The sequence below is a fragment of the Dipodomys merriami genome, unplaced genomic scaffold, assembly GCF_024711535.1.
Source record: "Dipodomys merriami isolate MVZ:Mamm:240054 unplaced genomic scaffold, mDipMer1.0.p SCAF_9, whole genome shotgun sequence".
Taxonomy (NCBI): Eukaryota; Metazoa; Chordata; class Mammalia; order Rodentia; family Heteromyidae; genus Dipodomys; species Dipodomys merriami.
Genome location: NW_027206512.1, coordinates 15,389,744 through 15,401,584, shown reverse-complemented (window position 1 = coordinate 15,401,584; position 11,841 = coordinate 15,389,744). Strand labels below are relative to the sequence as shown.

Genomic DNA, 11,841 nt, shown 5'->3' with positions numbered 1-11,841 from the left:
GGATAAAAATAAGTGTTTTCATTTCTATTGCTACTAGGTGTTCTAAAATCTGAGGTGGGGCACAAAGATTCATAACCAGCCATTCACAGAGCATAGCAGCCATCAAAGTTTAATGACAATCATCCATTTTGAAGTTATCTTTGGTCCCTGGAGAAATCCATCAGGTTTGTCATATCCATGAGCTATCTCCTAGCCAAGGCTAACTTGAATCATGTATAAACTGTCATGTTATATTGAAGCTTGATTGCATCTTTTAACCAGTTTGAACTGTACAAATGGCTTTTACAATTGTGGATTTCCCATGAGGTACACAGTTGTACCTATGTGGCCTGTGAACGTGGCATCTAACTGGTGATACCCAAGGTGTTAAGATCCTTGTCTTTCAAGGTACCTAAAGCAGTTGCTCTAAGCAACTTGAAAAGCCAACTATCTTTCATAAATGTACATCTAAGCACACACTTGTAATACAGTGGGTTCCTAGAATGAAAACTTGATACTTGAGTAACATTTTACCAAAAGGAAAACTAACAAGAAAGGGGAGTATTTAATCAAGCTATACCAAATGTTTACACTTTGCCAGACCTGTCAAGAGACTAGTGATATCTGTACAGTTTGCCCTTTCATAAAGCCATTCTTTGTCAAGGAATTTATCAATTATGTCCAGGTGGACATTTTTATTACAAACCAAATCTTACTACTAAGTAGTGACTTCAAATTCCTATTTTATGTTTAGTAAATGATCATTACTATGCAGAAGCATGTAAGGATGAATTAAAGGCTCTGCTTACCCAAGTTAGTATCTAGTAGTCATCTTGACTTTAATAGTCCTACTCTTGCAAAAGCAACTGAGTATGAAATTGTAACATGTTAATGGAACTTATTTCTGAGTACAGCCACAGAACTTGTTCAACTAATCAACAAGCATAATTTAAGACATTCAGGTTAATGCTTTGAGTCAGTTAGATCAGAATTCCATTCTTAGTCCCACCCACTTCAATATTCAAAGTACTCAGGTTATTTCTAACGTGATGGATTAAACCTTAGTAAGAGGCTATCCACTTTAAATGCCTAGCTCATATAGGCTTGGCAATTTATCTCAAACTTTTTATCAGCCCATGCACTGACAAGTCTTGAAAAATCTCAAATTCAAACTCTGAATGAAAGACCAAGTATCTTCTCACTACCCCCTCGATTCTTGGTAAGCCATCTTTAAATATAATGTATTTTCTTTCTTAGTGCCATACATATCAAGACTTAATTGAAGTTTGTAGTTTAAAAAAGTTTTTATTTGATCAGGAAAAAAAAAAGGACAATCTTAATGCCAACTTGTCACCTACTCATAGATTTGAACTTACAAGATTCACTACTCTAGATAACTGCACCTACTAACACAACTTGAAATGGATCTCCCTTCTATTCCCTAAGGTTCCATGTTGAAATAAACAATTCCTTACAATAGCCAACATTGTTACTTGGTCGTAGCAAAACAAGGCCAAAGAAATTTCAACTTGGTAGCCTAGCAAGTACATATATCATTGGAACAAAATTGCAGGGATTAAAATAAAGAAGCAGGTATCAGCATAAACAACTTCTGTGTAATCTAAGATCAACTTTTCTGTATGTAAACACAAATGTCAATCCTAGCATCCTATAGTGGAACATGGAAACTCCCAAATCCAACTATACTGAATAAAACTGTCAGCCAAATGTACTTTAAAACCTAAAATTTTTGATGCACCAGAAGGTAAGCTTTAATGATACTCATCATGCTTAGCCTCATAATCAACAAACTCAAGACTTAAGCATTTTCCCCCCATGGTTCCTTCCTATGTCTGAATACAGAAATGCTTAATTCATGCACTAAATGCACTGAAAGTTACTAGTGTTGACTTTCCCTAAGAACTCAACACAAGCTCCTTGAAATGCCAACTTGGAAACATTTTGTTCATCTGTTGGTGGCTGTGACTTAACTATGTCATTCTGCCAGTACCCCAAATCTCAATCTCTTGACCAAACTATAATGGACAAGTTCGTATGTATCCGTTTCTACCAGCTTTATAGTGCTTTTTACAACTTCCATCTGGAGACTTACTTTCATAATTAAATTAACTAGTCATGGTGTTGATTAACCAAATTTTTCCAGCAGACCACTGATCACCCAATGCAATCACTGGAAGTTACATTTGGTGTACCAGAGAGCTATGAACAAGCTATGTTGGTAAAATTTTTTTTAGGGACTGCTAGGCACTCAGCGACATCCTCAGCCCCAAAGTCCTATTCTTAAAAGAATACAACGGGACTGGGAATGTGGCTGAGTGGTAAGAGTGCTGTCTGCTGCAAAACTTCTAACCACAATAATATGACTTAAGTTTTCAAGATAGTCTCCAGATAACCAGAGAGGAAAAGAACATTATTTGAATCTTAGTTAACAGGGAAAAAACAATTCAAGCCTGAGTGTGGAGAATATACCTAAAAAAATTGGGATCTGAGCAACACTGTGGCTACTTATTAAGGGACCACAGTTCCTTCCTATGGGCCAACTCCCTACAAAATAAACTGCCTTAATTATTGCTTCTTTAAAATTATTTTTTACAGTGCTATGTAGTACCTGACGCAGAAACAATCACATAAGGAAGCATTTATTTGAGGTTTAACATGAAATTGTACAAATAAAAGTTTGTATAAACAAATCCACATTGAGTCATAACACATAGCAAAAGACAAACTAAAAACAAAACTAACTGGCGGCTATATACAGTTGGACACCATTGTGTCTTATACACTAGAAAGTCTTTACAAAATAATCAGATCAACAGAAGACCAATCTTCAATGTAGTCCTGTAAGGTGAGATTTTCTTTAGCATCTCCTAAAAATAAAAACAAAGTACCAATTAGATTTGTGCAATTCTGACAAGCTTTCAAAGGTCCATTTTCATGAATTGTTTTAAGTTCTCACTTTATAGTTTTCTTCAATAATTAAAGATCACATGCATTTTCATTAGTAAAATCCATTTCGGAAAGCTGAGAAACTCACTTGGGAGTTCCCAAATGATGTCAAATTCAAAACTACTCAGAAAAGAACCTGGGAATGCCACTGTCCCATATTCACAGGCTGAACAGATTAAGGCCTACTAGAAATATCTCTAGTAAACCAAGTAAATAAAATGCTAAAACAATCATTGATTTTGGATAGGTTTACTGTATTACAAAAAAATTAATTTTCTTTGCATGTGATCTTTAACTTATATCCCAGATTTACAAGTTCTTGTTTTGTAGATTTCACTATTAGCTATAAAAAGAAAAAGCAAGCATTAAATCTTAAAGAATGAACACTTAAAATGAGGCTCCACAATTGAAATACAACACTAAACAGAAGACCAAAATGATTAAGCTGTAAAAAGGCATTTATGTACTTTAACTCCTGTAAAAAACCATTTAAGTTAAGTTTATGACACTTAAATTTCCAAAAAGATCTTTTTTTTAAAAAAAGAAGCCAAAGTCTGAAGTTTTCCACTTTAATCTTTACGCTGGTACATGAAGTTGGAAGAGACCATACCACAGGACAGCGTTTTCTGGTGTATGCCTTGCGCTCTGCCCGCAACGTGCGACCCCCAGAGATAGACGTGGTCAGGGTGACACACGGCCTGCAATGAAGTTCCCGCTGGCGGGTACAAACAAGGTATAATGTCAGAGTTAGAAGATAACATTCTTGTTTTCCTTAAGTTGTACCCATTTCAGTACTTTACCTGTTAATAGTTTTAAAAAAGTTTTAATTATTCCTCTAGACCTTGTGGTACACAAAACAGAAAAACTTTTAAGTTTTTCTGTAATACTAAAAAAGGTGAGGTAAGACTTTAAAAGTTAAAGATCTATAGACACTTTAGGCAAAACAGACTCATAAAGCCATTAACAAAATTAACAATTTAGTAAAAACAGGCTACATTATATTGTTTTTACTTATTTCATTTGTCTATTGATCTTTAAATTAAGACACTTCCACTGATTTCTTGTACTCTTATACACACCTGCTTTCTCTAACGTTCTCCTTAGTATGGCTGGTAATTATTTTGGTGATTGCCACCACCTCGAGATGCCTTGCCATAAGTGCTCTGTTGACCTTTTTAGAAAGAAAAATAAAACTTTTTCAGAAAATTTCCTGTTAAGACAGTTCCACACACTTAAACTATCAAATATGTAAAACTCTGCATGCAATAGCCATATGAACTAGTCAGAAACAATAAATTACATTCTGTTAGTATAATCATCTTAACTGCAATACATTTGAAAAGCTTAATAATTTAAATTAAGGCCACATAATTTCAGCATGGCAATCTACTTTTCACATTTAATACCACTGGTTTATGAAGTTAAGATAAATATTCTTACCACTGTAGTCTGCATATCCCTGTCCATATCCATAGTTCCCATAGTTATACCCAGTATAATCATATCCGCCATAGCCACTATAGTTTTGATCACCACCATAGGCACTATTGTAATTTCCATATCCTTGATCATAATAGTTATTAAATCCTTGGTTCCAGTTTTGGCCCTGACCTGAAACAATGCACAATGATTGTTAGGCAATAACTTCTGACCCCCAAGCCTAACAAAAAACCCAAAACATTCTTGTCCTTTATTCTGCAAAAGTTAAGAGGCAGAAATGGGTATTTATACTGCAGGGTAGCTACCAGTTGTTTTGGTTTCAGTTAATCCTACCACCATTAAAGATGAAAATGGGTAGGCCCTTCTACTTAAAACAAGGACTCCAAAGGAAATCTATCATGCCATGTTGCTTCTTGCAGTGGTGTTTATGGTGTCATTATCAAAGTGCCTATTCTCAGTAGGTGTGAAACTAAGTAAGCTCATTCCCACCCCCCCAACAAGGTAGCATTTTTTGCCATGTTGTGATAGCTTTAATTTCAACAAAGCTTAAACTGGTTATTTCCTAAGAATCAAATCTCACCTCGGCCACGACCCCTAGTACCACCTCTTCCTCCAGCTGCAGCACCTCTTCCTCCTTTTTGTTGTTGCTGTTGCTGCCTATACACTTCCTTGGGCTGGGCAACTTTGATCTCACACTATAAACAAACACAAACAGAATTTTTCACTAACATTCTAAGACTATTTTTCTCTTCTCAAATAGAGAAAACGCTCAAAACTTTCATTTATGTAATTAAACTGCTTTACCTTCCCAGAACCAATTTGATGATATCTGCTTTCTAACAATTTCTTTACTGGCTCCTCATCTGTATATGTGATAAAGCAAAACCCTCTTCTCTCATTTGTTTTTGTATCCATGGGAAGTTCAATATTTTCAATCTGAAATCAAGATGCATAGTCAAGATCATTCAATAGCAGCAAAAAGTTATCTCCCTGTCTTAGAATGCTACATGACCTGTCAAGCCTCAATGTTATTCTAATGATTTCTGAGCTTTATGACCAAGCCATAACAACTTATGTATGTATCTAGAGTATCATGTTACAAGAGATTCCACCAGTTAAGTCCAGACACCGATTATGAATTACCATTATATTAGAGAAATTTAGAATAGGGTAACTCGAAAAACACCCAAACAGTAATGAATCCTACACCACGTGAAACTGTTAACTCTATAGAAATTGGACCAGGGGTGAAAATTTTTTATAAGCACAGCAAAAAGCCCACCTCTCCAAAAGCTCCAAAATATTCTTTAATTTGTTCTTCAGAAGTATCTGGGCTCAATCCACCCACAAAAACCTTTTTAGGGGGTTCTTTGCCTTTCAAAGCTTTGGCCCTTTTAGGATCTATCAATTTGCCATCCAGTTTGTGTTCTTTCAGTTCCAAAACCTAGAAGACAAATTTATTTTACGTTGGCAGGCACATACAAAACCCAGAATATGCAAGAAACAAAAAAGGAAGCACATCGCAAAACACAGTCCTACCTTATCAACACTAGCAGCATCTTTGAAAAGCACAAACCCAAATCCTCTTGATCTTCCAGTGACTGGATCTGTTTTGATTGTGCAGTCTACAACTTCCCCAAATCGAGACAAATACTCTGTCAGATCTTTCTTGCTCGTATCCCAGCTCAAGCCTCCAATAAACATTTTACTAGGGATAAAAAATTGCTTTTTAAAAAAGTTTGACATTAGCTTTAGAAATAAAAAAAACGACTTCAGCCCTGAAATAAGCAGGGGGTAATTTACACATTCAATCTAAGCTCTTAAATCTATCACTATACAAACAGATCACAAATCTCAAAGGTCCACCACCTCGAGGTTACTTATTCAAACCGACAGAGTGCTTTCCCAAGGCTGCCATCACGTAGTTTTAAAAAGCCCTTAGAATCACACGCGACGGTTCTAACCAGACTCCTTTGGGAGGGTCAGAGATTCCAACTTTTCTACAATGACTCCTCGCGACTCAGGTCCGCTCTGATCCTCAGCTGTCAAAGCCAACGTTCTAGGTAATGCTTTCCAAGGTACCAAGTCGGACCTCCGGGTGCCTAAGCCGAAGTTTGCCCAACTCTCCGAGCAAGCCGTCGGAGCAAAGCATAAGACACAATGAGGCGGCGGCGGCGAGTGGCGCGGCGGCCCCTCCCCCCCCCGCGGCGCCTGCGCACTCGGGACCGCGACGCCGCCGTCCTCCGCCAACCCCGCCGCGCCCTTCCCCCACCCTCCGCGGGGCTCTCGAGTCACCCCCTTCGTCGCCCCTTTCCTCTCCCCCCCAAGCTTCGTGGAGCCTGGCGGGCACGCGGAGGGTGGACTCGGGAAGAGAATGGGTGCAGCACGCGGCTCCCGAAGAGACCAGGGCGCGCGCGGCGCGCTTTGGGAGGGCAGGGAAGGGAGAGGAGCTGGGGGGGTGGGGGGGAAGCGTGGGGTACCCGTCATCCTGCTGATTCTTGCTCGCGTTGATTTTGGATCCCTCTGCGAACTCCTCTATGTTGCTGTACTCGTTCATGTCCTCCATGGTGGCGGAATGGTCGGTCGGAGGGTGGTGGCGCGTAGTCCGGCTGGCGGCAGCGGCGGCGGCGGAGCGTTGTATGGAGCTAGATTTAAAATGGCGGCGGAAGAGATCCGGGCGCCGCCTGCGCCCTCCCTTTATAGCCGCCCCGCCCGCCAATCGGGAGGGCGGCTGGGCGGTGACGTGGCGCGGGGCCCGCCGCGCCCCCTGCCGGGCGGAACTGGAAGCGAGAGAAGGGAGGAGCGGGGCCAGCTGCCGGGGCGCCCGCGGCCGCCAATGGGAGAGGCTGCGGGAGGCCAAGGGAGCGGGAGCTGAGGGGAACAATGGCGGCGGCACATGGGAGAGCCGGGGCGGGACCTCCATCGTGGCCCTCCCGGTGAGGAGCGAGGTCGCGCGGGGCGGGGGTGAGGGGGGAAGTTGAGGGATGGCGGGGTTGGGACGGAAGAGTCGGAGGCGAAAAACCCCGAGGGGGGGGCTGGAAATCCCGAGCAGCGCCGTGGCAGGACCACAGTCCCTCTTGCCTGGAAATCGCCTTTGTCTCTGGCGTCCGATCCGACCCACTCCTCTACCAAAGAGCCGTTCACCCCCGGCTCTTTTGCGCCCTCGGTCTGCCCCAGGGCGGAGCTGCTGCTGTCGGCTTAGCACCGTGGCCGGCTGCTCCAGGAAAAGGAGCGCGCTAGGCGCGAGCGGCCGGGACGGCAAGAGCGCGGCCGTGCACCGCGCGCACGCGTGTTTCCCGCGAACAGAAACCAGCCGCACAGGAAGCGGGCGCGCGGCGGCCCCTCCGGGAGGGGGCGCCTCTTCCGCCGCCGCCGCCGCCGCCGGCTCAGGGAGTGCGGCCGCGAGCCCGGCCCGGCCCTGTGGAGGGCGGGGGCGGGGTCAGCTTACTGTAGACATTCAAAAGCCTAGGCGTAGGGCGGGGGAGGGGCACTCACGTCCCCGGCGCGCCACTCGGGTGGCTGCTCCCGTCTGCACGTGCCGGGGGGGGGGGGGCCGGAGGGGGGGGACGGCTCTCCCGCTGGCTGGACGCAGACTGCGCAAGGCACGCGCACGCGGTTCCCGCGTTCGCTTCTTTGTTCCCGCCCACGCGAGATCCCAGTGGACGGATCGCGTACGGAGTCCTACCGGCGGCCAATCGGCAGTGAGGCCCCAGGCTGTCCCGCCCCCTCGGAACCGGAGAGCCCCGCCCATCCGCTGCCCACGTGGTTCGGGCCTGCGGCTCCTCGCTGCTCCCCGTGCAGAACCTTGGGCGGCCGGCTCTCCGCTTGCAGCACGTCCGTGGTGGTGGTGTGTCCTGAGCGCCCGGGATCCCTCGCTGCCGCCAGCTTCGGTATTGTGTGCGGGGCTTTTCTGAAGGCCTGGAAGGTTCTGAGACGCTGCTGGGCGCCGTCCTTCGCCCTCCCGACCCGCAGGCCGATTCCCGTGGTAGCATCCGGTAGGGAAATGGTCGTGCTTTCGGTGCCTGCCGAAGTCACTGCGATCCTTCTAGATATCGAAGGTACCACAACCCCGATTGCTTTCGTAAAGGTGAGGGGCGGAAGGGAGCGGAGAAGTCGTTTGCGTTTGGGTGCAATTGAGAACGATTCTGTTTAATGACTGCGGATTTTGTCCTGGAGGCCCGAGGTCTGGGAGAGGCGTTGTGGGCTCCAGGCCCTGTGGAACCGGGAGGAGGAGGAAGTGGCGAGGCTGCGGAGCGCGCAGGGTGGCGTCCGTGCTTCCCCAGGCACCATCTTTTCTCCCACCCCCGTCCTTGCTCTGGTTACACGCAGATGGGTAGGAAGAAATGGAAGTGATTGAAAAGAAAAGACTGACGGGGCCAGGTCAGCAGGAGCGAGGTGGGGGCGATGTGGGCGTCCATCGCCTGGCAGATGGGCTCCCTGTTGCTCCTCTAGTCAAGATGACAGCCTCGATTCTGTGCCTTTCGAGTTCCAAGCTCTCAAAATAGCCTAGGACGTTGCACTAGAAAGATTGCTCTTCGACTTCCCACCCCTGCTAGGAGCCGAGCTGCACACTTCATTTTCCTCATCTGTGCTCTGGCCCACAGCACTGATTTCTGGACCCATAGGACACCTCTAGATTACGTTCACTTTCCATAGAAAGCCATACAAGCTTGACGCTTTTATCCAAAGCATGTCTCTGGTTAATTAACACTTGTGCAGACCTAATTCACAGGCTTACAGCTTTGCCGTGCAGCAGGCATTTTTTGTTTTTGTTGTTGTTTTCTGTTTGCCTATCTGAATAAAGATAGATAAAGTGTTATCTACAGATGCTTCTGTAGAGGTCAAGAGATGTAGGGGAAAAATTCATTCACCAAGCAACTAGGCAGCCTGAGTTTTAAATTTAGTTTTAAAAAAAATCTGTGAGTAGGGCTGGAAATGTAGTTTAGTTGTAGAATGCTTGCCTAGCATGCATGAAGCCCTGGGTTTGATTCCTCAGTACCACATAAACAGAAAAGGCTGGAAGTGGCGCTGAGGCTCAAGTGGTAGAGTACCAGCCTTGAGCAAAAGAACAGGGACAGCACCCAGGTCCTGAGTTCAAGCCCCAGGACTGGCAAAAAAAAAAAAAAAAGATCTGTGAATAAATTTCTGTATGTAGGTTATAGCATAAAGTCCATATACACTTTTCAAAGTCCAGATGTAACAACTACTTTAAAATTTTACAGAATAATCACTGTATCTTGTCACCTTAGAGTTCTGAAGAAATCCCAGACCTTTTATCCCCAAGTTTGTAATCTGGAAAATTTTAGGATCACTCATATGCTATTAATGGATTAACTTTTTATTGTTGCAATAGAGCAACTATTATCTATTGACTTTATTGTTGCAATAGAACAACTGTTAACAGAAGCATAAAGATTCCTGATTTTTATGATTTACAGTCAGCAGCCTACTCTGATGTTTTGCTGTCTTCTCAGGAGACCAGCAGTATCTGGAGACAGCAGAAGTAAGGATGTAACATTAACTATGGGCTATTCTCAATTGATGCCTCATACAAATCATTTTTATAACAGTATGATTTCCTTCCCCAGCCTTTTTCTCCCTTATGTTTTCTGTTAGAGACTGAGCCACTTCTTGTAATCCTTGTGGCAGTTATTCTGAAATCTGAGGGAAAAAAACGTCCTAGTGACCTAAATCAATTACTTGAGTTTGACACTAGATTATGTGCTCTGAGAAAACGATTAAAGGAATCTTCCTCCCTCACCCCCCCTTTGGCCTGGGCTTTGAACTTGGCCTGGGCAATGTCCCAGAGCCATTTTTTGGGCTCAAGAGCACTCTACTACTTGGGCTGTCAAATAGCAATCCTCAGATCCCAGCCTCCTGAGTAGCTAAGATTACAGTTGTGAGCCACTGGCACCCTGCTGAAGCAGTCTCTCACTTGTGTAAGCTACTCAGTAAGCTGAGATAGGAGGACTGTGAGTTGGAAGCCAGCCGGGGCAACATAGTAGTTGTCTCCAACATAAATAGTTAAGCATTTAGTTAAATGTTAATTACTACTGTTTGGTTTGCTCTACTGGGGTTTGAACTCTATTCTCTACCACATGAGCTGGTCCTCTAGCTATTCTTTGGTCTTGGATTGTACCCTGGGTTGGCCTGGAATTTAGGATCCTTTTGACTTAGTGCTTAGATTACAGAAGCGCACCACCATCCCCAGTCTTAACTATTTGTAATCTATTATTATTTTTTTGCACATGAATGTATCAAAACCAGTATTTCAGAAACTACACAAATAAGAATGTTAGGTCTGTAGATATTTATGGTAATTATGCAAAAAGAATTTCATTAAATGCAGGTCTGAACATGTTGAACTGGGCATTTTCTTGGCATGACTTCTCAGAAGCCTCTGTCTGGTCTCCATATTCATAAATACTTTGTGGCTGTTAAAAGAGTGTCATCTCAGCAAGGCTCCTAGGGACTCATGAAGCTGACATCTATATGGTTTGAAGCCAGCCAGAACAGGGAGAAGGGAGGTCCATGGTCTCTTACTCCAATTAACTACCATTTAAAAGCCAGAAAAGTGGAGCTGTGGCTAAAGTGGTAGAGGGCTAGCCTTGAGCAAAAAAGTACAAGGACAGCACCCAGGCCCTGAGTCCAAGCCCCCAGGACCAGCACAAACAAAAAGTATCATCTCATGAGTTTACTTGAAAGAGAAACTCTTAGTAGAGAATCTCAAGGGCTATTTTGTTTTGCACATTTTAAAGAGATAATTAAATTATATCTTCTTCAAAGTTGTAGGCATGGAGATGGGAGTTGAAAAGTGTTGTCAGCATTATTAGTCAGAGTCAGATGTGTGAACTTGCTGTCCTGTTGCCTGTGGAATGATGGAGGAAAATGTTGAGTACTGTATACATGAGAAATGTTTGACTCATCCTTGAAAACTGAGGTGTATGCACAATTTTATGAAGGCTGTAAAAAGCTGAACCACATATGCCTGGGATTTCAATTTATCTTATTCAGAAACTCTTTAATGGTCTTACTTTCTTATTTAACCTTTACAATGGGCTACTGTGTGTGTGTGTGCATGTGTCTGTGTGTAAGAGAGAAAGAGGCAAACTTTTCTTTGGCTGATGTGTTGATTAAATTATAGTTGATATGAGGGCACTTAAGGCCATAAGAAATAAGATAAAAGTACATATTAACAAACTTTAAGAAGGTGAGGGTATGGCTCAAGAGATAGAGCAAAAAAACCTAATGCTTGAACAAAAAAAGCCAAGAGAGAGCACAAGGCTCTGAGTTCAAGACCCAGAGCCAGCACCAAACAAGACAAAACAAATTCAGTTTTACATTATCTTTTTCCCTCTGAATTTGTTTTTAATAACTAATAAGGTCCAATATTAAATAATGTGCTTAGAATAGAAAATAGAATTGAAACTCTGGAAAATGAGAAAAAAGAGTTGA

At 43.4% G+C, this 11,841-nt stretch overlaps 2 protein-coding genes across 3 annotated transcripts in view; one reads left to right on the top strand and one right to left on the bottom strand.

Annotated features, from left to right (window-relative positions):
* Positions 1-2,623: 2,623 nt before the first annotated feature.
* On the bottom strand, positions 2,624-7,339 carry Hnrnpdl (heterogeneous nuclear ribonucleoprotein D like). 2 transcript variants are annotated; one of them, XR_011369983.1, is made up of 9 exons: positions 6,867-7,339; positions 5,926-6,094; positions 5,669-5,830; positions 5,191-5,322; positions 4,967-5,081; positions 4,387-4,557; positions 4,026-4,117; positions 3,557-3,661; positions 2,624-2,867 (listed from the first exon to the last, which is right to left on the bottom strand). XR_011369983.1 is itself a non-coding variant. In XM_070012638.1 (8 exons), the coding sequence occupies exons 1-7, from the start codon at positions 7,307-7,309 to the stop codon at positions 4,047-4,049; spliced, it is 1,263 nt and encodes a 420-aa protein (XP_069868739.1). In that variant the 5' UTR covers positions 7,310-7,335; the 3' UTR covers positions 2,624-2,867; positions 4,026-4,046. The 2 variants fall into 2 exon arrangements, 1 of the variants encoding a protein (XP_069868739.1); XM_070012638.1 differs by lacking the exon at positions 3,557-3,661 and having other exon boundaries at positions 6,867-7,335.
* An 834-nt stretch (positions 7,340-8,173) lies between these two features.
* Positions 8,174-11,841, top strand: part of Enoph1 (enolase-phosphatase 1) — a 29,089-nt gene continuing 25,421 nt past the window's right edge. Inside the window, exon 1 of the mRNA XM_070012639.1 lies at positions 8,174-8,473. Coding sequence (XP_069868740.1) covers positions 8,390-8,473 — 84 coding nt within the window. The 5' untranslated portion in view covers positions 8,174-8,389. The remainder of the gene's footprint in view (positions 8,474-11,841) is intronic.